Raw genomic sequence first — 22384 nt, 5'->3', positions numbered from 1 at the left:
AACAATAAATGGGTCATAGAGCAAATCAAACCTGAACATTTCCTAGAAGCCAAGATGAATAAACTGATACTATTGTATTTTGGCCTTACTATGAGAAGAAAGGACCTACCAGAAAAGACAATAGTGCATGGTAAGGTAGAAGGCAGTAGGAAAAGAGGAAGACTGTATTCCAGATGGATAGATTCAATCAATGAAGTCACAGCCCTGAGTATACAAGAAATGAGCAGAGCTATTGATGATAGGGTAACTGGGAGGTATAGCATTCAAAGGATCACTGTAAGTCAAAGTCAGCTTGATTGCAGTTAATAACAACAATAAATGTATCCTTTTAGTCACCTATCGATTTATGGTGATCCCATGAATTTCATAGGATGTTCTTAGGTAAGGAATACTCAGAGGTGATTGCGCCAGTTTGTTCTTATGACTACAGCACTGGATATTCTTAACAGTCTCCCATCATTTTGTATACTGAGGTAAAACAGGCATTCCCTATGTTTTCCATTCTGTAAACTCAAATACATGTTGTACTTAGCACTATTGCTGCTTTTATAATATCATACAAAAAGTCTATGTCTGGGATTGTACAGGGACTTTTTTATTATATCATATAATAATTTCTAATATAGTAATTTATTATTAGTTATAATTTATTACAACTTTAAATGGTATAAGACCACCAACTCTATCCAGTAGCTCCATTTCTACTCAAAACATGCAACAATATTCAAGTTTACTTAACCTTCTAATATACCTCATCAGAAGCTGGCACTCTTCATATAGAGGAATTTTGTGACACCTGAGGTAGGTTCCAATACTCTTCACATCATGAAGTACAACACTAGATCTACTCTCCATATGGGCTGGTTGTACATCATCTAGCCACTTAAAAAAATTACATCTATCTGCTTTGGGAGCATCACAGGCATAGAAAAGGCGCCCCTGAAACAAAATGCAAGCCATAAGGAATACACATTAAAAAGCAGAACACATGTGTGCAAACATACATACTTATCCCTCCCCGTTCGTGGACTTCCTATTCACGGTTTTGAATTTCCACAGAATGGAAGCCAAGAGGGACAAAATGGTATGTTTGCAGGAGTGAGCCGCCATTATACAGAATGGGGCTTGAATATTCATGGTTCTTCTGTTTCGTGAGGGGATCCAGAACTGTTCATTTTACAAACCTAACCAGCTGGCAGTGCATTTTTCAAGCAACTTGTTTTAACAGCTGGTTAAAAATATTAAAAATTCATTCCTGAAAAGTACTATGGATTGTCGATAAACCAAACCTCACAAAGTAGTGGATCTTCAAGGACAAAAGTAAACCAACTTGCAAAGAAAGGGCGACTTGGGGGGTTAGTTTTCAAATAAATAGGTTTCAGATTCCAGTCTAAGGTGAAACTTATCAGATTAGCAAACTGATTTCCTATCTTTTCTACATTTTTAAAGAGCACTCACCCTTCCACAAGTGTGATTAGAATTGCAGAGTTTGTTGGGAAAGAGGCTCAGCTCTTTCTTTCAATTTTATTTTTCTTAGTTACTACCTAGGCTGCAACAAAAGCACATAGCTACTCTGTGTGTGCGCACATGTGTATCACATCACCCCACTTCCTAAAAGCTGTTTTTATATTTTAAAAATGCAATGGAAATTCCAGTCATGGGTCACCCAGTGTCACATCTTATTAAGCCCTTAGATTGTAATCCTACAGTTATATATTTTGGGGAAAGTTCTACTGAAAGTAGGAGATTTCAGCTCCAACTAAATGAGCATAGAATGGAGGTGCTATGGCAACTTAGCATTACGATACTCAAAACCCATCATGATAATTAATTTCAGACTGATATATATGATAACAGATGTTATACATTCCAAAATCTTTTAGTAGGTCAGCTCGAAAGGGTTCCAGACAATGTTGAAATTTTGAAGATCTCTAAATTTTAAAATAGAATCCAAACCAACATATGGCAGTGTAAAATTCTGTTCACAATTTTACAAAAATATGCAAATCTACTGGTATGTACTTACACATGCAGTGATGCCAACATCTATACAAGTCAAGTCATGTATAAAGACAAATTTGAAAATTTCACATTTGTTTTAGTTAAACCTCCAGAAACATACCTTATTTCGGCCTTCTTTTTTAACTGTAACCAGTTTCGTTGCTATCTTGTGGTTGCAGAGTGGTGCAGAATGTTCTTGTTCTTGCTCTCCTTTTACAGAGGTATAGAATGATATATCCACTTTCTCAAGAGCTTTATGAAATTTTTGTGACAACTCAAACAGCAAAACGTGTAAATGTTCTTTAAAAAAATAAAAAACAGAAGCACAATCACATTTTCAACATTTCAAAGTGCTGGAAAAAACAACTGTACATATAATTTTTCATACAGTTTATGTATATCATAAAGTAGGAGCCAGCATGGTGTAGTGGTTTGGGCTTTGGACTATGATGACTCTGGTGACCAGAAATTACTTGAAGGCACATGCCAACAGTGTTATAAACTAATTTGACCCACTGTAGCAATGCAACCTAATTTGACTATGATGTAGAACTCTATATCTGTTCAGCAATAAGTAAGTAAATTTACAGCACTTTATAAATAAAGGTTAATAATAATATTAATAATAATAAGAGGATAGGTCCTTTGAATTTTAGACTTTGTTTTTTACTAATTGAAAAATGATCCGGCAAATATAGTGATTATCAAAAATTCATAAACAGACTAATAAAGAAGATTTTCACCAACATATGGCCTGTGAAAAGTTACATTCAGAAAGCTGAACATATTGATCTGAGATAATGGTTCCAGTTAAATGTAATTGAAAACACCTTTTGGTTGTAACAACAGGAATTGAGTGGAGAGATGTAAAAAAAAATGGCAAGTCAAAAATTAACAGTTGAAAGATATGTAATTGTTTAGATTAGCCTTCTCCAAGCAGGTGTCATTAAGATTTGTTGGACTTTATCTACTATAATCATCCCTAATCTATTTGGCCAGTGGCTGCACTTAGTGGAGAAGATGGGAGTTAGTTCTTCACATGAAGAAGGTATTGGCTAGGGAGGGCTGCCGAACAATATCCATTAGTTAGTAATGGATTACAGGATAGAACTGCTGCCCTTAGTGGAATCAAGAGAAGGAAACCTCTCTTCTGTCTACAGTCCACACTATGCACTCCAAAAGCCTGGTTCTAAACAGTACTTAAAGCTAGAGAAGAGAGGGGAAGAAAGAACACAGAACATACTGCAAGATGGGAGAAGCACAATAGTGGATTTAAGTATCTGTTTTTGTGTGTTTCTTCAAACTTTTTAGAATGTCTTTGCCAGAATTTACCACCTCAGAAATTTATCAATGCCCTCCACAGTGACAACTTTCAAAGATGTTTGAAGCAGCAATGGTAACAAGCACTCTGGGGTTTTTGTTTGTTTGTTTGTTTTGGATAAAGTTTTCAATTGTTATAGTACAGTTTAAATAAACATCTTGCATTTAAAGTCAATCTTCAGAATCCAAAGACTGGATTTTGAGACTGAAATTGGAAGGCTGGATTTCTCCACTGAAGATAAGAACTTATTTTAAGTTGCACGTAGAAAACCCACAATATCACAACAAAAATCATATGGCCTCCACAGCTGGTGAGCAACTCTATCACAAAATACTACACAAACACATTTCTTGACAGTACATGATGTCATGTAAGATGCATGTTGTGCTTCATTTTTGAACTATGAGTTCGGTTTTAAAGGGATATGACAAGATAACATTTGAGCGTTCAGAATATTTTTTTATTGTTAGTCATTTTGCTTCAGTACATTGCATGGATTATTTGCTTGTATTTTAGCGTAGTTATTTTCTTTGCCAGGACAAAGCTATTTGTTATCCATAAGATTCAGAATTGGATCTCCTGACATTTTTGTTTCTACCTAAAACATCTATGGGGGTGAGAGCAACAGGGGGTGCTGGAGACAAAAGTTTATACTTATACTGTATGTTGCTCATTTTTCTAATATAAAGCACTATCCTGAATCCTGAGCTAGCAAGCTAGATAAGGGAACTACCTTTCTTTTCCTCCCTGCATGGAAAATGAGACATGGTGAAAGAGGTACACAACCCCTTTCTCCACTGCTCCTGGTCAAGTTTTTTTTAAAATTAGGAATTCCCTCTGGCTGATTTCGAAGAAAAATAAGAACACTCAAATATGGACAACAAGCAAATATGGACCACATGCATCCATACCAGGTGTAGATAAGTGTGACCCATAGCTGTATGTGGCCCCCGAGGCCCCCACCAGCCCTCTTCTTAAAAAATTGGTAATTTAGGGCTATCTTTGTCCCAAATCCATTCAGAAACCCCAACAAAACATGTAAAACCACACAAAAATACCCTTACCTCCACAAGCACCCAAAACACAAGTATCCCCCAATACTTGCTTTCCTCTTTAATTCCTCTCAAAATGGCAACAGGAAGTAAATTGGCATCAGTTTTGTTGCCATTTTGAGAGGGGTTGTAGAGGAAAACAGAGGTAGTTGGGCTTTCATTGTGTGTGTGTTCCCTGAGGTGAGTTTCATAAGGGGAAAATGGCCCCTGGCCTCTATGCAGTTCTCCATTCGCCCATGTACTGGTTTCTCTCATATCTTGTAGTTTGGCTATAGGGACAGACAGTTGGGCTGTGCATTTGGCCACAGTACATTTAGAATACATACCATCTTTAAAATTGACCCTTTGTGTGGCTACTGTTGAAAAAAAGTGTTATGAAGGACACAACCCATATTTTAACCTATACTCAGTACTAGAATGCAAAGTATCAGCCGTACCCATCAAAGCAGTAGTAAAGACTTGTTTGTAATGTGCAAGAGATTGAAATTCAGTTGGGATATGCACCTGCCGTTTAGGAACATTTGCACATTTCACCATTTTGGCACTGGGGAAGAAAGCTTCACAGGTGTTCTGGAAAATAAAATATCATGTATTCAGTATCCTTATTTCTTTCCCTTCTGTTTGCTATGCAGTTACTGAATATCATCTGCAATCTCTTAATATTTGATTGTTTGTTGAGCCAGTAATGTCAGCCCCTTCTGCATTTGTGACCAAAAAACTGTATTAGGTCATTCACTGAAATCTGTTAGGGTGTTGAAAGAACTGCTTTTGAAACATATCACAATATGCATATGGCCCACACAAATGTGCAAGCATGTATTCATCAAGATCACACTTCCCATTTCACTCTTATATCTGAAAAGTATTAGCTATACCCATCAAAGCAGTAGTAAAGACCTGCATCTTAGCACTGTATTTTTTTCTGCCCCTATTTCCCACCTGAACGTGGTTTTTACTTCAGCAAACTTTAGGGCTCCCCCAAGCCTGCAGATATGTTGCATATGAAGGATTTTGTGAACAATCCAATAAAAATGGCCCTTGCACACAGTCTTGTAACTCCTCCTTGCCACAAGCTGTGATTAAACATGGAATCCTCTAATTAGCCATCCTGCTTTATCCAAAAGACTCACAATATCTGTTACCTGAACTACCTCAGTATCTTAGAAATAGTCACAAATGACATTTGAAATAAACAAACAAACAAACCCGTTGGCCAATTATCTCAGCAATGTTTAAGAATATGCAAAATTTAAATTTCAGAATAATAATTAGGAAGCTCTAAAATACTAAATGTTTTAAATATGTACTAATGTAACTATTAAATGGGTTACTACATGTTCATCACTATTTTAGGAAGCTGCTTTGGCAAGTTCTACTCCTATGCCTTTTGAGAATAGTTATGTACCTTGATGCAGCTGCTTACACTGTAGCGGTTCAGTTGACCTAACACCTTTGCTGCTTCCTCAGTGGAAAATTTCTGATTTAATTGTAGAGAAAGTTTCTTTCCTTCTGAAACTGAATCTTGGCTACTAAGATTTCCTAGCTGTTTACAAAGCATGCTTTTCATTGTCTTTTCATGCATAGAGTCTGGAGAGTTGTTACTGAAGGCATAACTCCGACTTGCTCCTGTGTCATCCATTTGCATTCCTAAGCCAGTCTCCTCTCGGATGTCATCAGTCATGGCCACTTCACTACTGTTTTGAGTTCTTAAATTACTTAACATTATGTTTTGGTACTTCTCCCACTTGCTTGCTTTCTTTTGTTCAGACACATTAGGAAATGCACACTGTGTAAGCACCCCATGTCTATTTTTGATTCTCTTTTTGGCCACAGAAGTCTCACACATCCTGTCTTCAGGCCCGGATGTTTTTGACTTGTCATACATGTTGACTTCTGAGAAACTGAAAGACTGCTGGTCTTGCTCATAGATCTTTAAACTGGAATAAACCTCTCGGTCAGGAGATTTCTCATCTACAGGTACAGTCACAAATGGGGTTTGTGTTCTACGACTGGGTAAGCATACTGACATATCATCACTGCCTGGTCCAGTGGATTCTTCCATTCCTACAGAGAGTTTAAGAAAGTTGTATGTCAGACAATTCAAAACAAGGTTCTGAAAATGATACAAATAAGTATTTTGATTTCTCCCTTTATATTTTCTGGAACACTCGGTTTTCCTTGAATTGTAACTTTTTTGTGGCAGCCTTCAGGTTAGAATAGTTTGTACAGTGGACCCTTGTTATACACTGGGGTTTGGTTCCAAGATCCCCCGTGTATAATAAAATCTGTGGATGCTCAAGTCCCATTAAATATAATGACATAACAAAATGGTGTCCCTTATAAAAAAATGGAAAATCAAGGTTTGATATTTGAAATTTATTTTTATTTTTTTGAACATTTTCAAACCACGGATGCTTGAATCCGTGTATAAAAAAATCTGTATATAAGAAGGGCGGACTGTAATATTTAGAGTAGACCCATGACTAACTCAAGTCCTCTTTATCTTTGTTGGTTTATGAAGTTTGGACCCAATATTTTCCTGTAATTATTATTTCAATATGTTATTTCAGTATGTTTACATTTCCTACTCAAAAGTTAAGATAAACGTAGTATAAGTAGACTCCTGGCAGGGATTGCAGTGCATATTTTAATACTTGCTGTTAACTAGGATCACTGTGTGTTGATTGTCAGCTTTGATCCAAAAGTACCAGAAAGGTGAGAAAGAAAGAAAAAGTGTTTCTTTTCCCCCTCCTGAAGCCCTGCAAGTCCCAAAATGTGTTATGAGTCTATTTTCTTAGGGTGGTTAGAGCCCTAAACACATTGGGATATCTCAGAATTCTTTATTGTAAGCCCCTGCTTGTTAATATACAAGTCTTAGTAAGATTACCCAAGTTATTATCTGTTCTGCACTAGAGAAAATAATTCACAAGGAGGTGAGACGTAACTGGCGTGGATCCTAACTTTTTGTTCTGTATTAACTAGTATATGGAGTCCTTTCATGAGCAAAATAACTCCTTTCATTTAGAGCAAAAAGTCAGGATCTATGCTCCTGTGTCTAAATAGCGATCTAGAGTCAGAGTGTGTGTGTGTGTGTGTGTGTGTGTGTGTGTGTAGGTGGAATTTCGCAATCCTTAGTTTTAAAAAAGTTTCATTTTCCCCAGTAACATTATTCTGAGAATTCTCAGTGTACATATTAACTAACAGAAAGCAAGAAGATGTTGGAAGGGAAGAAGATGCAAGTTCTCAGTATCTTGCCATCTTACTTTTCTCCCTGAATTCGTCCTTGCATTTCCCCCCATTTTATACAGAAAAAAAGAACATTCTTAACTGAAAAGGTTTCTTGTATTGTCTGCAGGCAAATCTGGAACAATTCTGGACATCAGGAACTCCTGTTCTTTTAAGTCTACTGCTGTCTTTTTACTACTTGAGCTTGAAGAAAAGTGACAGTCAGATACTTGTGAAGGAGTCCATTCTGTTGGGAATATCTGCACACAAACAATTTATAAAGCTAAAAAATCAAAGAAATATAATTTATACTGTTTTTAACTGCCTTGAAGAGGCTTTGCCTGGAAAGGCAATACAAAAACATTTTAAAAATACATTAAATAAAATAATAACAATTACCAAAAATAAAATGGCTATTAATTTTCAGAAATGCACAAAGTTGAATTTTAAACTATCATTCAGTTCCGGAACTTTCTATTTCTAATGCACTACCGGGATTATAAAATACATACTAATGGAAATATTGGTTGTATGACTAAATACTCTAGATTAGGGCTCCCTGAACTGTAGGGTTCTGTGAGAGATTGCTAGGACATCATGAGAGATCATGATTGGTGAGGGAGCCCCACCTTTTTAAAAAACACAAACAAACCTGTAGATATAATCACTTTTATGCAGAGGTTTCCTGAGACCTGAGAATTATTTCAAAAATTGCTATAGGGTAAAAAGGCTAGAAAATGTACTCTTTCACCCATGCATATAGTGAAAAAATCTGTAATCATTTGCACCTGCAATCCATTGGAAGAATGTTCTTCTAATCTCTAATTAAAGAAACATACTATTAACTAAAAATTGCCATAGTTCCATGCACTCAAAAGAGAGAAAGATAGCTAGATAGGGGATCTCTCTCACTGTGTGTGCGCACATGCATGCAAGAGAGGGAGTGCAGGAAGAAGAGAAGGGAAATATGAATAGAGGGTTTGTGTATTTCTTATGTGTGAGGACAGGGAATGATCTTAAGGTCATAGCTATTTTACATATTGTTTTTCCAAAGATCATCCAATCTTGTTTTAGTCTTAAGAGAGGAAAGGGAGTGGAGAGCATAGTTATGTTCTTTAGAGAAAATGTGACTGGGTTGATTCTGAACCCACCCAGTACTTTTACACAGCCCTCTCTGGCAGAACTCTTTAAGATGTAAAACTTCCCTCTGGACAGAAAAGAGTTCACCCAATCTTAGTAAAAAAAAAAAAAATAGTCATTTCATGGGGTCATGTCATCTCCTTGCTGATGGTGAAATTAAGTAAACTGTTCAGTCATACCATATTAAGATCCTTTGAAGCACACGTTGTGAAATCCAAATTTAGATTTGAAGAAAAACTTGTTGTTATTTGGTTTCCAAGTTTAGACGATTCGTTGAATGTCACTGTTAAGAAGAACATACAAACAAAATTGCAGATCTTATTAAGCTTTGGTAATTGTTGCTTCATATTGATAGTTACTTACAAAACACATTACTAGCTTCTTCAACAAAGTTGAATTCCTTGTTAATGTGTTCATCAGCAACATGGACCTCATCATCTTCTGAAAGATTATTTGAGCCTAGAAGCTGAGATAGGAAAAGATGAATCAATATCCTTATTTTATTTCAGACACACAAATGCACTTAGATAAATTCCGAGTATCAAACAAGACATATCAACTTGGCTTCAAATTGATTTCAAGGGACCTCTTTAAACCATGAAACAAATCCTGTTGTTCAGATTTAGCACTCTGGAATACATTATCAAAAGCTAATGTCAATGTCTCAGAAGTTAAGACACCTAATTTAAGAACAAAATCTAACCTGAAGTTTTTAATTCAAGAGAGAAAACCCCTTGTTTTTTTTTTAAATTTCAAATAAGCTACATCCAGAAGATAGGAACACAGGGAAAACTGTGTTTTTTTAAAAAAACAAACACCTTACCCTTCCATTTGTAGGCAACCAACAGCTCTCTTTGCTGCAAGTGGAACTCTGCTTAAGGATTTCTTAAATCCAAGCCAATGTACCTTTTATTCTGAAAAGTATAGATCAGATACCCTGGTCCTATGGCTATTTCGGAGGGCTGATTTGAGGTCTCATGAAAAGGTAACAAGATGTTACCTGTTTTACTGTTATGAGCCAGGTTCCAGTGGGATACAATCACCAATAAAACTCCTTCTATCAAAACAAAGTTGTGAAAGAGATTACCTCTCTCTACTACAGGTGCCAATAAAAATTTGTTAGTATGGCCAGTATTAAGCACTCTGACATGTGTGTACATGGGGTGAATATTTGAGGAGGATTTAAAGAAGTGATACTATTACATGTTAAAGGAGGAAATCCATGGCAAGAAAAACATCATCATGTTCTGTTTTGAACTGATTGTATCTGTAAAGGGCCATGTAAATTTTTGGAGCTATACAAATAAATTATTATTATTATTATTATTATTATTATTATTAATAATAATAATAATATTGCTAAACAAGTTTTCCCAAACAGTATTCTAGAAAACAAATGCAGAAAGTTTTTTCTGAAGACCAAAGATGAAGTTAGAGAGAACTGAAATAATTTATTTCTTTCAAGCAATGTTTTGAACAGATGTTCATGGATGTTCTCATGGATTTTTAAAAGGTATCAAAAAATAAAAACCTTTTCAGTTTACCTTAATAAAGTCAGATAGCACAGGGCTTTCTGGTTCTTGAGCTGAGGAAAAATAAGAATCATCTGCAGCAATTTCAAATTCTGTCATATTAACATCTTGATTCAACATAAGAGGTAAGGAGTGCCGTCTTATCATTAGCTCGCTAGCTGCTGATCCTTTCAGCTGGTATCCATGAAATTCAACTTCCTACACACATTTAATTAAACAAATATAAAATAAAAAGAGAAGGGAAATATAATAAGAAAGCAATCAGAATCTGTTCTTTTATGGAGAAAGTAGACTGAAGTCTGAGACAGCTCATGCTGCAATTTCTTTCAGTTAGTCTCAAAGGTGCTACAAGATCTCTCTATGTCCTGATTCTACAGATTAACACAGCTATATCTTTGAATTCTGTTCTTTTAGGGTGTTTTTTAAAAAAATGACACTGGAAATGATTATGTAGGTATAAATATAGAACCGGGTTACTCTTAATTGCAGTGAATAAATGAAGAACCTTCAAAATGCACATTCACACAGTATGCATAATCTCTAGAACAAATTCCAGTTAAAGTGAAACAGGACTCTCCTTAACTGAGGCTCTAACTCACCCTCTGGCATCAGATCATAATTAAACAAGAATCCAAGGTCACCTGAATTACAATTAATATTGAAGTTAATGAAGTGCTTAAAAATAATAGGTGGACATGATGGTTTGCTCCAGGTAGGGAAAAAGCTGTGAAATATTTCCAAGGTTATTCCGTTGGTTAAATATAGCTAGCTGGAAAAAAGCATTATGCCTATAGTAGAAATGAAATATCTGCTATCCTTCTTGTTTCTGAAATTTTGAATACATTCAGATTTTCAATTTCTAAAGAATTTGTACAGTATATGTTACTTAGTTTTACTGTAGGTTCTCAACTGAATAATAGCCGCCTCAAGGCCTTCACATTCTTACTTTTAAATATTGCTCCTATTCATTGTGATGAAAATTTGAAATCTGGAAATTCGGATTTTAAAAAGGAAAGCGAGATTTTCCTGCCAGAATGTATTTTTGTTGTAATATTGGATTTTTTATGTTCTACTTTTTTTTTTTTTAGCTTCTGTCACCTTAATTTAATATTGAACATTAAACATTAGCTACTGGATTCACATTAATGAAAACTTGAAATAGAAATCAGTTTTTGACTTTGGAGTCTGAGTGCTTTGGACTCAAACTGTCTATTTGTAAATTTGGTTTTTGTAATTTAAATTTAGAGTTCAATCTGTGACTGAATCCTGTGGCATATGTGCTAATACTTACAAATTATTATCACCACTTATATTTCATTGTCTAAATACAACAGTATATTACATGTAAGATTCTTTAAAGTCCAACGGCATAATTGTGTGAATTAAATTTCTAAAGAAAAGCATAAAGGGAAAAATCAAATCTCATTCAAGAACATATTTTAGAACAAATCATGTTTCAGTATTGCATGTGTAAATAATTTTACCTATTTTACTTACTCATTATGCTATTTAAAATTTTCTTCCATGAAGGAGGAAAGATGAGATGGAAACTTTATTGAAGGAAGTAAAAATTTATCGAAAAGCATTAGATTGGCAGGGTATAAGGCTTGATTTCTTTTCTGTTAACAGCAGACCAACACACCATATATCACATCTGGCTGCTGAAAATCTGCAGTTTTAAAAGCAGTTTGATAAACACGAACCCTGCTTAGAATGAAATATGAAGTTTCCTAGCTGTTAGTTTTACTAAATAATAGAAAGAATGTACCTTTGATGAATAATCCGCCACTTTGAAAGGACTGTGGTCATGTAGCACACTGGCTTTTGATGGTGTGGGCTTCTCTACGTTACTATCTGAGAAAGAATTCTAGAAATTAATAATTATAAATGGGTTAAGAGAAAAACAACCATTATGTACTTGGCAATTTACCATAAAATTGGTATTTATATTGGGCTGGAATCCAAAGATCCCACTACACCACAGGAAGGCACTCCTATTCATATGTAGGATCCCACTTTCTCCACTGGACTGTCCTAATTACTATGGAGGGCCCCTGACTCTCTGGAACAATTCCTTGTCGAGACTGCACCCATACAGTTTGGGGGGGGGGAGTGTAGGTAAAAGTATGTTTAGAGCTTTAAGCCTTTATTTTTATTATTAATAATTAAAATCCAGAAGGATTACCAATTTAGGAGCAGCAGAATGTAGACAAGATGATATCTGCAAATCTACAGAAGACACTACAGCAAAGTTTTGTTTAGCTAGAAAAAAGAAAAAAGCATAGCCTGAGCCATGAGGCTAATTTAAATGAAGAAAATATTTAAAAGAGACATCTTACTTTTGTGTGATGACAAGCTCCTTCCAAAATCAATATTATTTATTGGAATGTCAGACTCCTAAGAGCAATTTTTAAAAGTATAACCATACCAGTTACAAATACAACTAAAATAAACTTGAACAGAGTATTTAAAACAGCAAGTTGGGTCCACATTTAGCTGTGTGAAGTTAGCTCATGGCAGCTGGCTTTGCTAAGCATTTAAACCCCCCCCCCCCAAACATCTGGACATACTGCTGAATGAAGCAGATTGTGATGGAGAAGTTGGCTCCAAAAAGTGAACTAAATGAACTCTGCGATTCCTGTCTTCATAGAATAAAGCCAGTTTTGGATAGTCAAGTCACCTAGGAAACATAAGCTAAATATAGTAGAGTCTAGCCAGAAAACTGAAAATGTGTCCTCAGTTGTTACAACAGCCCTTAGTTATGGAGAATCATCCATGATGCAACCGCCTGATGGCAGAATAATTCACCAGAATAATAATTCATCAGAATAATGGTGACCAGTTAAAGTGTTATATGATTGGAAAAGTAGTGGTCTTGGACAATGGTTGAATGAGTTGTGGGCTTATACAAGAAGCTGGTTAAAGATATGTATCTGATTGGTAGCCTATCAAAAGGCCAATAAAACTCGTCATTTCTGATAACAAAACTCCAGCGGATACCAAGGGCCCACTTTATATAACTTTGTAAAAAGTTATCATGAACAGATATGTGAAGTCCAGATACATTAGACATATACATTAAGCAGGTCTGAAAAAATGATGGCAGAAAACATTGCATGTACAAAGCACATTAATCAGAATTGTATTTTCAACAACAAATTTGCTTCCCTTAAACCAGTGGTTCCCAACCTGTGAGTTGGGACCCCTTTGGGGGTCGAACGACCTTTTCACAGGTGTAGCCTATGACCATCGGAAAACACATATTTGCATGTAGCGATGAAAAATAATTGTACGGTTGGGGGTCACCACAATATGAGGAACTGTATTAAAGGGTCGCGGCATTAGGAAAGTTGGGAACCACTGCCTTAAACTATGGGGGGAGGCACTAGGCAAACCAGTGAAAGACAGTATTTCAACATGTCACATGTTAATACTTTTTAAAAACATAAGCTAATAACCTTCATGTCCAGTTAACTCATGTTTTTCTGTTAGTTCATCCCTCTGGAACAGTATGCCAGTATTTTCCACATTCATTTCCTCAATCATCTCTAATGCTGTGGTGTGTTTAGTAAGTGAACTTATCAGTCTGAAACTATTTTCCATTAGGGGAAAGCTTAAAGAATCTACAGGTTTCAAAGAAATAGAATCTTTTCCATTTTCTTTGTTAGGTTTGGAAGAATAATTCAAGACATCTGCTCCTTTTTCCAATTCAATTTTACTCATCTCTGATTTATCTAAAGTCTTACAAGTTAAGGCTTCAGAAACTGGCCTGAAATCCAGCTCATCCATTATTTCTGAAGCAGAATCTTTTGATGAAGCATACTGGGGAAAACTATTAGTACCATTATATTTTTCAGTGATTGTCAGCAAAGAATTAACTGGTTTCATGTTATCACAAATATCTATCACTTCCCTAGATTTTTCATTACTTTTTTCCATGAAACAACTATTTGAGGTTGCTGTAACATGGGGAAGTATATTTGTTTTCTGAAGTTGAATTGTTTGATCAGGATACTCATTATCAATCACTTCACAGGGTATATCACTGTCTGTTAATAAGTCTCTATCAGTACAAACAAGATTTCCATGATGACCTAAGTTTTGATTCATTGTTGAGTTTGCATCTCTTTTCTTGTCAACAGCTGCAGCCTTTGAAAGTCTTGGTTCTTTTAGGAAATGAAGAACTGGACTATTTTCCTTAATTCTGTTAGACATTTCAGTGTCACAAAGCTGCAGGGACTGAGATCCTGAAATATCATTCACCTCTTTATCTTGTAAAAATGTTGATTGCAGCTTATCATTCCCACTATCACTAAATAACATTTCTTTATGGTTCTTTTGAGTATTAGTGTTACATTCCTCTTTAAAACAGGATGGGCCCTGTAAAATCATGCCATTTCCAGGAAGCTCTTCAACTTCTGTGTCACTGAAATCTAGTGTTTCCAACAGATTGAAGTTAACCTCTGCAAACTGCTGAGTTGAGTCATGAATATTTCCACACAAAGAACTATCCGAAAAACTTATTATTGGAGAAGATTCATTTTGTGACTGATGGCAGAATGCTTCCAAATTATCAGTCATTATGTGTTTTTTGGGTTTAGTATGTTTTTCTTCTAATGTTTTTAATTCACCAACACATTTTGAATAATGAATACTATCAAAAGATGGCACAGCTTCAATGTCACTCTCTTTACTCATGACACATTCAGGTTGTACAAACCTCTCTGAATGGTTTTTGACAGAACTTTCTGTAACAGGATAAGTACTGATTCCCAAAAGTGGTAATTGTGAAATAATTTCATGGTCTTCACTGTATTCACTCCCATTACCAGTGCCACTCTTTTTAAACTGATTTAAAACTGGTTGCGGATCACTAACATCCTTATTACATTCAGCATCATCTATTTCTGCCTCATCTGTTAGTTTTCTTAAAGGACATGGCAAATAAACATCCCACTGACTTTTTGTCTGCACCCTGTTTTCTGAGGATTGCACTGGCTGTTTGTGTTCTGTGGTTGCTTTGCTTGCATTGTCTGTGCAACCCAAGAAAGGTATCATCTTCTCTTGGAACAAACAGCCTGTATTTCTTGATGGTTCACATGGAGACAGACTTTCTTGATGAAATTTTGTTTTTATCAAAGTTGAAGGTAGATTTTTCAGTGAGGCAGTAGTTTCCATCTCAGGGGCTTTGGAATGTTTTTGTTCCATATTCAGAATTGTTAAAATTTCTGCTTTACTTCTAATTTTCTGTGAACCCACCCCATTACTGCTTGAACAATAGTCAGTCTTGACCACTCCACTGTTCATCTGTAATACTGGCTTCAAATGTCCAGAATATGCATTACAGTTTTTATTCAGTACTGTATTATTTTCCTCAGCAAAGTGAGAAAAGGTGGTACATGCAGTGTCTCCATCATTCTTCATGAAATCATCCTCATTTAATGGAAATTGGTAAGCTTCTTTCTTTTTCTTACAAGGAACAGAAAATAATGGGGAAGAGGCATAGAATTCAGAAGGAAAAGATGAAGAGGTTCCCTTGGTTGTAGGTAATACTGCTACTATCGGGTCTTCTATTGTTGTTTTCTTCTCCAATTGACGCGGCCCTTTGAAACCCTAAAAGAAGAACATTTTAAGTCTGTGGCAATTTCAGAAACTGAAACCTTAATATTAAGAAACAGGGTCACGTACTATTGCTTGCTCTGTATGAAAAACTCTAAATTAGTTGGGACCTTGATATCTGAGGAAGGGTACACCTGTGTTTACACACACACACACACACACACACACACACACACCTCTGCCCAAACTGAAACATCTGCACAAGAAACCTTCGTAAACCCTGGTTGTAGAAAACTCTCTATTTGGAAATCTAAATGGTGCTGACATTGGCTTCATTTGGGTGCAGGTTGAAATCTGGCTTTTCACCCAGGTTTCTGGGCTACATCAGAACCAGTGGCTTCAGGAGGCTTTCCTGATACTTGATATCAAATGGAATTGATTGGGTATTACTTTACTAATAGGCTGTAACATCAGCTTTAGTTAAATAGCATCTTTCACCAATTAATCTACAAGTATTTTATCTGTAACTAATCACTGTTCATATAGCACTTTCCATATTAAGTAACCAGCAGGCAATTTTTATTACCTTATCATAGAATCATAGAATTGGAAGAGACCACAAGGGCCATCCAGTCCAACCCCCTGCCATGCAGAAAATCTCAATCAAAGCATCCCCGACAGATGGCCATCAAGCCTCTGTTTAAAGACCTCCAAGGAAAGAGACTCCATTACACTCTGAGGGAGTGTGTTCCACTGTCGAACAGCCCTTACTGTCCTAATGTTGAGGTGGAATCTCTTTTCCTGGAGCTTGCATCCATTGTTCCGGGTCCTGTTCTCTGGAGCAGCAGAAAACAAGCTTGCTCCCTCCTCAATATTTCAAATATTTAAACAGGGCTATCATATCACCTCTTAACCTTCTCTTCTCCAGGCTAAATATCCCCAGTTCCCTAAGTCGTTCCTCATAGGACATGGTTTCCAGACCCTTCACCATTTTGATCGTCCTCCTTTGGACACGCTTCAGTTTCTCAACATCCTTTTTGAATTGTGGTGTCCAGAACTGGACACAGTATTCCAGGTGGGGCCTGGCCAAATCAGAATAGAGTGGCACTATTACTTCCCTTGAGCTAGATACTATACTTTTATTGAAGCAACTTAAAATTGTGATGGAACTCACTTTATACTGAAGACAGGTAGAGACAAGACTACTCATTGTTAAACTGTTGTGTGTATTTAAAGTACAGACTGTGTATATGCTTGTTAATTTACCAAAATCTACTTAGCTAGATTTTTCTGTCCGAGAACAGATTAAGCCTGAACTCTCCCTCAGAACAAAGATTACTAAATTGGAGCTGTCATACTTTGGACACATCATGAGAAGACATGACTCACTAGAAAAGACAGCAACAGTAGGAAAGGTGGAGGGCTGAAGAAAGAGAGGAAGAGATTATGTCTCTGAGCCTGCAAGACCTGAGTGGAGCAGGTCTTGCAGGTACTGGAGGCTTGGAGGTATCTCTTTCATGTTGTTTTCATAAGATGAAGTCAAAGACAGCTAACACAAAAATGTTTCTGACTTACAAAACTTTTGGGCTTTCACTCAGTGTGCACATGTACCAATATATGTAAAAAGGAGAAGCAACATACCATATATTTCCGTTTTAATCCAGTTGGAAGGTGTAGGGATGAAGAGGCAAAGGACTTCAAATCATTTCTTATTAACTTTGGCCCATCTGTGTCCTTTGGCTGATCACTATAACCAGTTCCAGAAACTTTTTCAGATTCAACTGTTATTAAGTATTTATCACATTCTAGGTCATCTCCAGGTTTTATCTAAAGGGAGATAATAAAAAAATGTTATGTGGTAGCAAGTTTACATGAATAAACCCATTAAACAATTTGCATATTATACTATTCATGCAATATCTATCCCAATTATGATTCCATACATAATTTCCCAAGTTAGTTTTGTAAACATTCATTTTTGGGACTGAGTCAAATCAATTCAGTCTTGTTTCTGATTAGCAACCTTTTTTTAATAAGAACTTCAGGAACTCAAAATTCAAATTACTCCTTTTGCCTCAAACATTTAGAATAAATTAATGCATGTCTACTTAATTCCACACTCAAGGAATATGAAAAATTGTTTCCCCTCATATATAAACATTATATGACAATAAATTGCCAGAAATCACAACGTAACCATAATCCTACTGTCAGCTAATATAACTTGATGTATCCTTTTATGGAAAACTCACACAACCTTGCCATAAAATACATTTTGAACATGTGTTTGAAACTTTGGCTGTAAAGCACATCATGCTGATTTGGGATAATATTCTTTTAAAAATATCTTACATATTTGTCCTTTGCTGAATACTGAGAAGTGAAAGTCTTTTATATTATATTCTTATAAATACAGCATGTATTTCTGGTAAACGCAGTAGTCCTAAAATTCTTTGTAGTACTTGAGATGAGGCAACTGAGGAGATAGATAGATAGATAGATAGATAGATAGATAGATAGATAGATGTACTAATGATGAGCTGCAGAGCAGACACCTTAGAGATATGTAAAGATAAACTAGCAGAATAAATTTTAAATCAAATGAATACCATCTAAAGCTACCACCCATATATTATAAGCACAGTAGGAAAAACAAAGCATATACCTTGAACTTCACAAAAATACTGTCTAAAACCTGTCCTCTTTCATCACATAAGATTGCCTGTAAGAAGAAGAAAAAAATACAGATAAGTATTTCATTAAATAACACAATGTCATTGGTATAACACTGTACTGAATGCACACACTTTACCTTATTTCCCCCAACAGCGGCCTTCAAAATTCCATCTTGCCACACTTTAGATTTTTTAGTCTTCTGATGCGTATATAAAACCTATTTAGTTAAATAAAAATATACATATTTAATTGACAGTATGTGAATGTACTTTTACGGCATTATACTTTTAAACTATGAATAATTCAAAATATACTGATAAATGCAAGCTATATATTTAAATATACTTAAAATATCAAATACTCACAATAAACTCCTGACAAGCCATCACTTTGGTGAAACAAGAGTATACTGATGAACTGCTCTTTGAAAGGTCATATTACCTGAGGAAGAAAATATCCTATTTTAAGTCAACTGAATTTAGGTCCAAAACGCTCTAACTGCCCTGGCTCAGTGCTAGTGAATCCTGGGAATTGTAGTTTATTGTCTGACAGAGAAGAGGAAATTGTCTCATAAAATTACAGCTCCCAGAATTCCCTAGTATTGAATCAGGGCAGTTAAAGCGATCTTAAACTGGATCATTTCTACAGTGTGTTTTGATCAATAATGGCTGGGATGTAGAGAGATTCGTGTATCCTGTTTATAACCACTTTTACACAACTTAGACTCCCTGTAATATTAATATAAATAAATATTTATTCACAGGTAAGTCCCACTAAGTCAATTGTATTACTTTATGTATTATCATCTTAATGCTGTAATACATTCGTTTTTATGTTTTTACCCATTTTGGCATCTTGGTATAGATTTTTATGATCAGTTTTTAAACTATGTCTCATTTTTAGGTACTGTATTCTAATGTACTTACAGTATATTGTTTTGCATTTATATGACATCTATACAGTACTCTATGTACATTTCAGATTCTGTGTTATTACATTTTAGTTCTTTTCTAGTTGCTATAGAATTTCTATAGGATTGTACAGTGTGTTTTACTTGTTTTAGTGTTATTTCGTGTTATTCTGAAATGGCCTAAGGGCTGATCAGTAAACATTTCTTCTTTGCACTAGGTCCAATAGGATCACAGAAAGCAATTTAATCTAGGACACATTTCTCTTATTTTTATCGACCTTCAGAGACGGCCGTGTTTAGCATAGAAACAAGTAAAGGAACCCAGTGGCCCCTTTTAGAGTCTCTGAGAAGAAGAAATTTCTAGCCCAAGCTTCATGGACGCAGCCCACATCATCTGAGCCATGAAGGGGATTTTCTATGAACAGATATATATATATATATATAGTGTGTGTGGATATGTCTCTGAAATAGGACAGAAATGCTAAAAATAGTGTAGAAATGTCTTTGTGTAATTGAATGACAGGGACAGGACTAGTTCCAGTCACTCTAATGCCAGACAACTGCCACAAAGTGTCTCCTTCCTGAGGCATCTTTCATTGCAGAGACATTAGGGCTTCAGTGAAAAATATGGAAGCTCCTTTGTTAGTTCATTTAAGTGGAAATGCGATTGGTTAAAAGTTACACAGGGAAGCCTGCATTTAGGCAAAGAATTGAATTTAGCATTGAGCCAGGGCAGTTAAAGCGGTGTCGAACCGGATTATTTCTGCAGCCTAAGAAGTCTTACGTCTTACTAAGAAGTCCAAGCGTCCTTCGGACCTTATGAAGTTTCCCGCTCAACCAGCTGGCGATGACGTCTTCCCTGCGCGACAGAAGGAACGCCATAGAGTTCGGAAATGGGGAGTGGCGGGGTGACGTCACTTCCGGGTTCACTGGCGCGAACGGCTTATGCTTTGACCACAGAGTCTCAGCGGATAGAGCGGCACTATCCTTTGCCCACAGCTGTGGTTCCCAAACTCTGGCCTGCCAGGGTTTTTTTGGACTTCAACTCCCAGAAGCCTCAGCCCTCTTGGCTAATGGTCAGGGATTCTGGGAGCTGAAGTCCAAAACCCCTGGAAGGCCAGAGTTTTAGGAAAGAGAAAAAATCAGGAGCTGTTGTTCTTGTTCCTTCTCCTCCTCATTATTTTTATTGCTGTTGTGTTGTCACTTATGGAGGCCCTAAGGCCATGACCCTTATTTACTTATCTATAACATCAAACAATGTTAAATAAGCTGCACACACCAGGTAATTCTCTGCTTATTTTGGTGAACGTCTTAATGAACCCATGAGAGAACAGGCCTTCAGCCTCTGGAGCTCACCAGACTAAATAGCCCAGGATTCCAGTGCGAGGCTGCACCCGAAGCCTTTGCAGATCTAAACCACATTTGTACGTTTTTAATTGTACCCTGCTTTTAAAGTGTATGCCGCTTTGAGTCCCAATGTTGTTTTGTTTTTTTTGCGGGGGGGGGGGAGTGGAATATGAATATAATAATAATAATAATAATAATGCTGCATGAGCTCCATCGAACTGCAAAATCTTTGCCCCTCCTTTCACTCTGACAGTTTTTCCATTAGAGCCATGAAAATGCCATAAAATACTTTTGCTGTCATTTTTATTTTACAACAGAGGCCCCTCCATAATGCCTTTTCCCTTTTTTTGTTTATATATACTGTATATATATATATACACACATTTATAAGATATATACATATATAGACATACAGACACTATATATATATATATCTATATATGCTTATATATGTATACATATATTTGTTTATATATGTGTGTGTGTATATATATATATATACACTTATATTTATATGTATATATATATATATATATACACACATATGCATTTGTGTGTATATATACACACATTTGTCACTATGAAATATACATTGTAGAGTATATATATATATATATAGGGACTACAATGTATAGTGTGTATATATACACACATATATATATAGGCACATACACGCACATATATATGCAACTATATATATATATATATTTCACACACAGACACACACATATATACAGATATTATTTATATGCATGTGTGTATATGTATATATATATATATATATATATATACACACACACACACACACACGTGTGTGTTTATAGATAGATACAGACATACATCTATAGACACTGTATACCTGTTTGTGTGTGTTTGAGACTACTGCGCATGCGTCCTCGGGCGTGCGCTTGCGCCAGTCTAGTTTTCCTATCTCTAGGAGCGTCGCGAGATGATCGGTCGTAAAGGGTCCTCCTGGAAGCCGGCCTAGGTTCTCTTTTGTGCGCATGCGCGAAGACGGCGGCCGGGGGAGGTCCGATTCGCTCTCCATTCGACCAATAGTGGTTGGGAAGAGTGAGGTCGTCCGTTTGTCGCGCGAGAATTTAACCTTCTGACGGGTGAGGAGGAGGCGGGGCGCGAGGGGAGCCGTTGTGGAGGGGACCTTGACCTGCTGCTGTTGCTGCCGCCGCCGCCGCCGCCGCCGCCGCCGCCCTAGGCTTCGGGTTAGTCCAAGGCGGGCTGCGGATGGGAAAGCAAGGGAATGGCTTTGGGAGGGAGGGAGGGAAGGCGCGCACACACACACCCCGCTCCCGCCGCGAGGGAGGTATGTGCGCATGCGCCAGCCCAGGAAGTGGCTCTAAGGCTCACAGCAAGAACACATGGGTCCAAAACACACTGCAGAGATAACCCACTTTTAGACCACTTTAACTGCCCTGGCTCAGTGCTAGGGAACCCTGGGAACTGTAGTTATGTGAGACATTGAGCCTTCGTTGTCAGAGAGCTTTGGTTCCACCACAAACTACACTTCCCAGGGTTCCCTAGCGCTCAGCCAGGGCAGTTAAAGCGGTCTCAAACTGGATTCATTTCTGCAGTGCGTTTTGGACCCATGAGGCCGACTGTGGCT

At 36.6% G+C, this 22384-nt stretch overlaps 2 protein-coding genes across 3 annotated transcripts in view; one reads left to right on the top strand and one right to left on the bottom strand.

Annotated features, from left to right (window-relative positions):
• Positions 1-20336, bottom strand: part of ZGRF1 (zinc finger GRF-type containing 1) — a 45000-nt gene extending 24664 nt beyond the window's left edge. Inside the window, exons 1-16 of the mRNA XM_042469697.1 lie at positions 20201-20336; positions 18872-18947; positions 18643-18723; positions 18496-18552; positions 17472-17657; positions 13730-15884; positions 12457-12533; positions 12040-12138; positions 10284-10469; positions 9103-9205; positions 8919-9022; positions 7703-7859; positions 5780-6438; positions 4812-4944; positions 2123-2301; positions 752-939 (exon numbers count right to left, since the gene is read on the bottom strand). Of these exons, the coding sequence (XP_042325631.1) occupies positions 752-939; positions 2123-2301; positions 4812-4944; positions 5780-6438; positions 7703-7859; positions 8919-9022; positions 9103-9205; positions 10284-10469; positions 12040-12138; positions 12457-12533; positions 13730-15884; positions 17472-17657; positions 18496-18552; positions 18643-18723; positions 18872-18892 (4385 nt within the window). The 5' untranslated portion in view covers positions 18893-18947; positions 20201-20336. The remainder of the gene's footprint in view (positions 1-751; positions 940-2122; positions 2302-4811; positions 4945-5779; positions 6439-7702; positions 7860-8918; positions 9023-9102; positions 9206-10283; positions 10470-12039; positions 12139-12456; positions 12534-13729; positions 15885-17471; positions 17658-18495; positions 18553-18642; positions 18724-18871; positions 18948-20200) is intronic.
• A 1431-nt stretch (positions 20337-21767) lies between these two features.
• Positions 21768-22384, top strand: part of LARP7 (La ribonucleoprotein 7, transcriptional regulator) — a 31375-nt gene continuing 30758 nt past the window's right edge. Inside the window, exon 1 of one of the 2 annotated variants that reach the window (XM_042468610.1) lies at positions 21768-21878. The gene's annotated coding sequence lies outside the window, so the exon portion shown is untranslated. Of the gene's footprint in view, positions 21879-21911; positions 21984-22384 lie in introns of those variants that run through there. The other variant, XM_042468609.1, reaches the window with a different exon arrangement.

The sequence above is a fragment of the Sceloporus undulatus genome, chromosome 5, assembly GCF_019175285.1.
Source record: "Sceloporus undulatus isolate JIND9_A2432 ecotype Alabama chromosome 5, SceUnd_v1.1, whole genome shotgun sequence".
NCBI classification, from domain to species: domain Eukaryota; kingdom Metazoa; phylum Chordata; class Lepidosauria; order Squamata; family Phrynosomatidae; genus Sceloporus; species Sceloporus undulatus.
The sequence above is the reverse complement of the archived record's forward strand: the minus strand, read 5'-3'. Positions and strand labels throughout refer to the sequence as shown.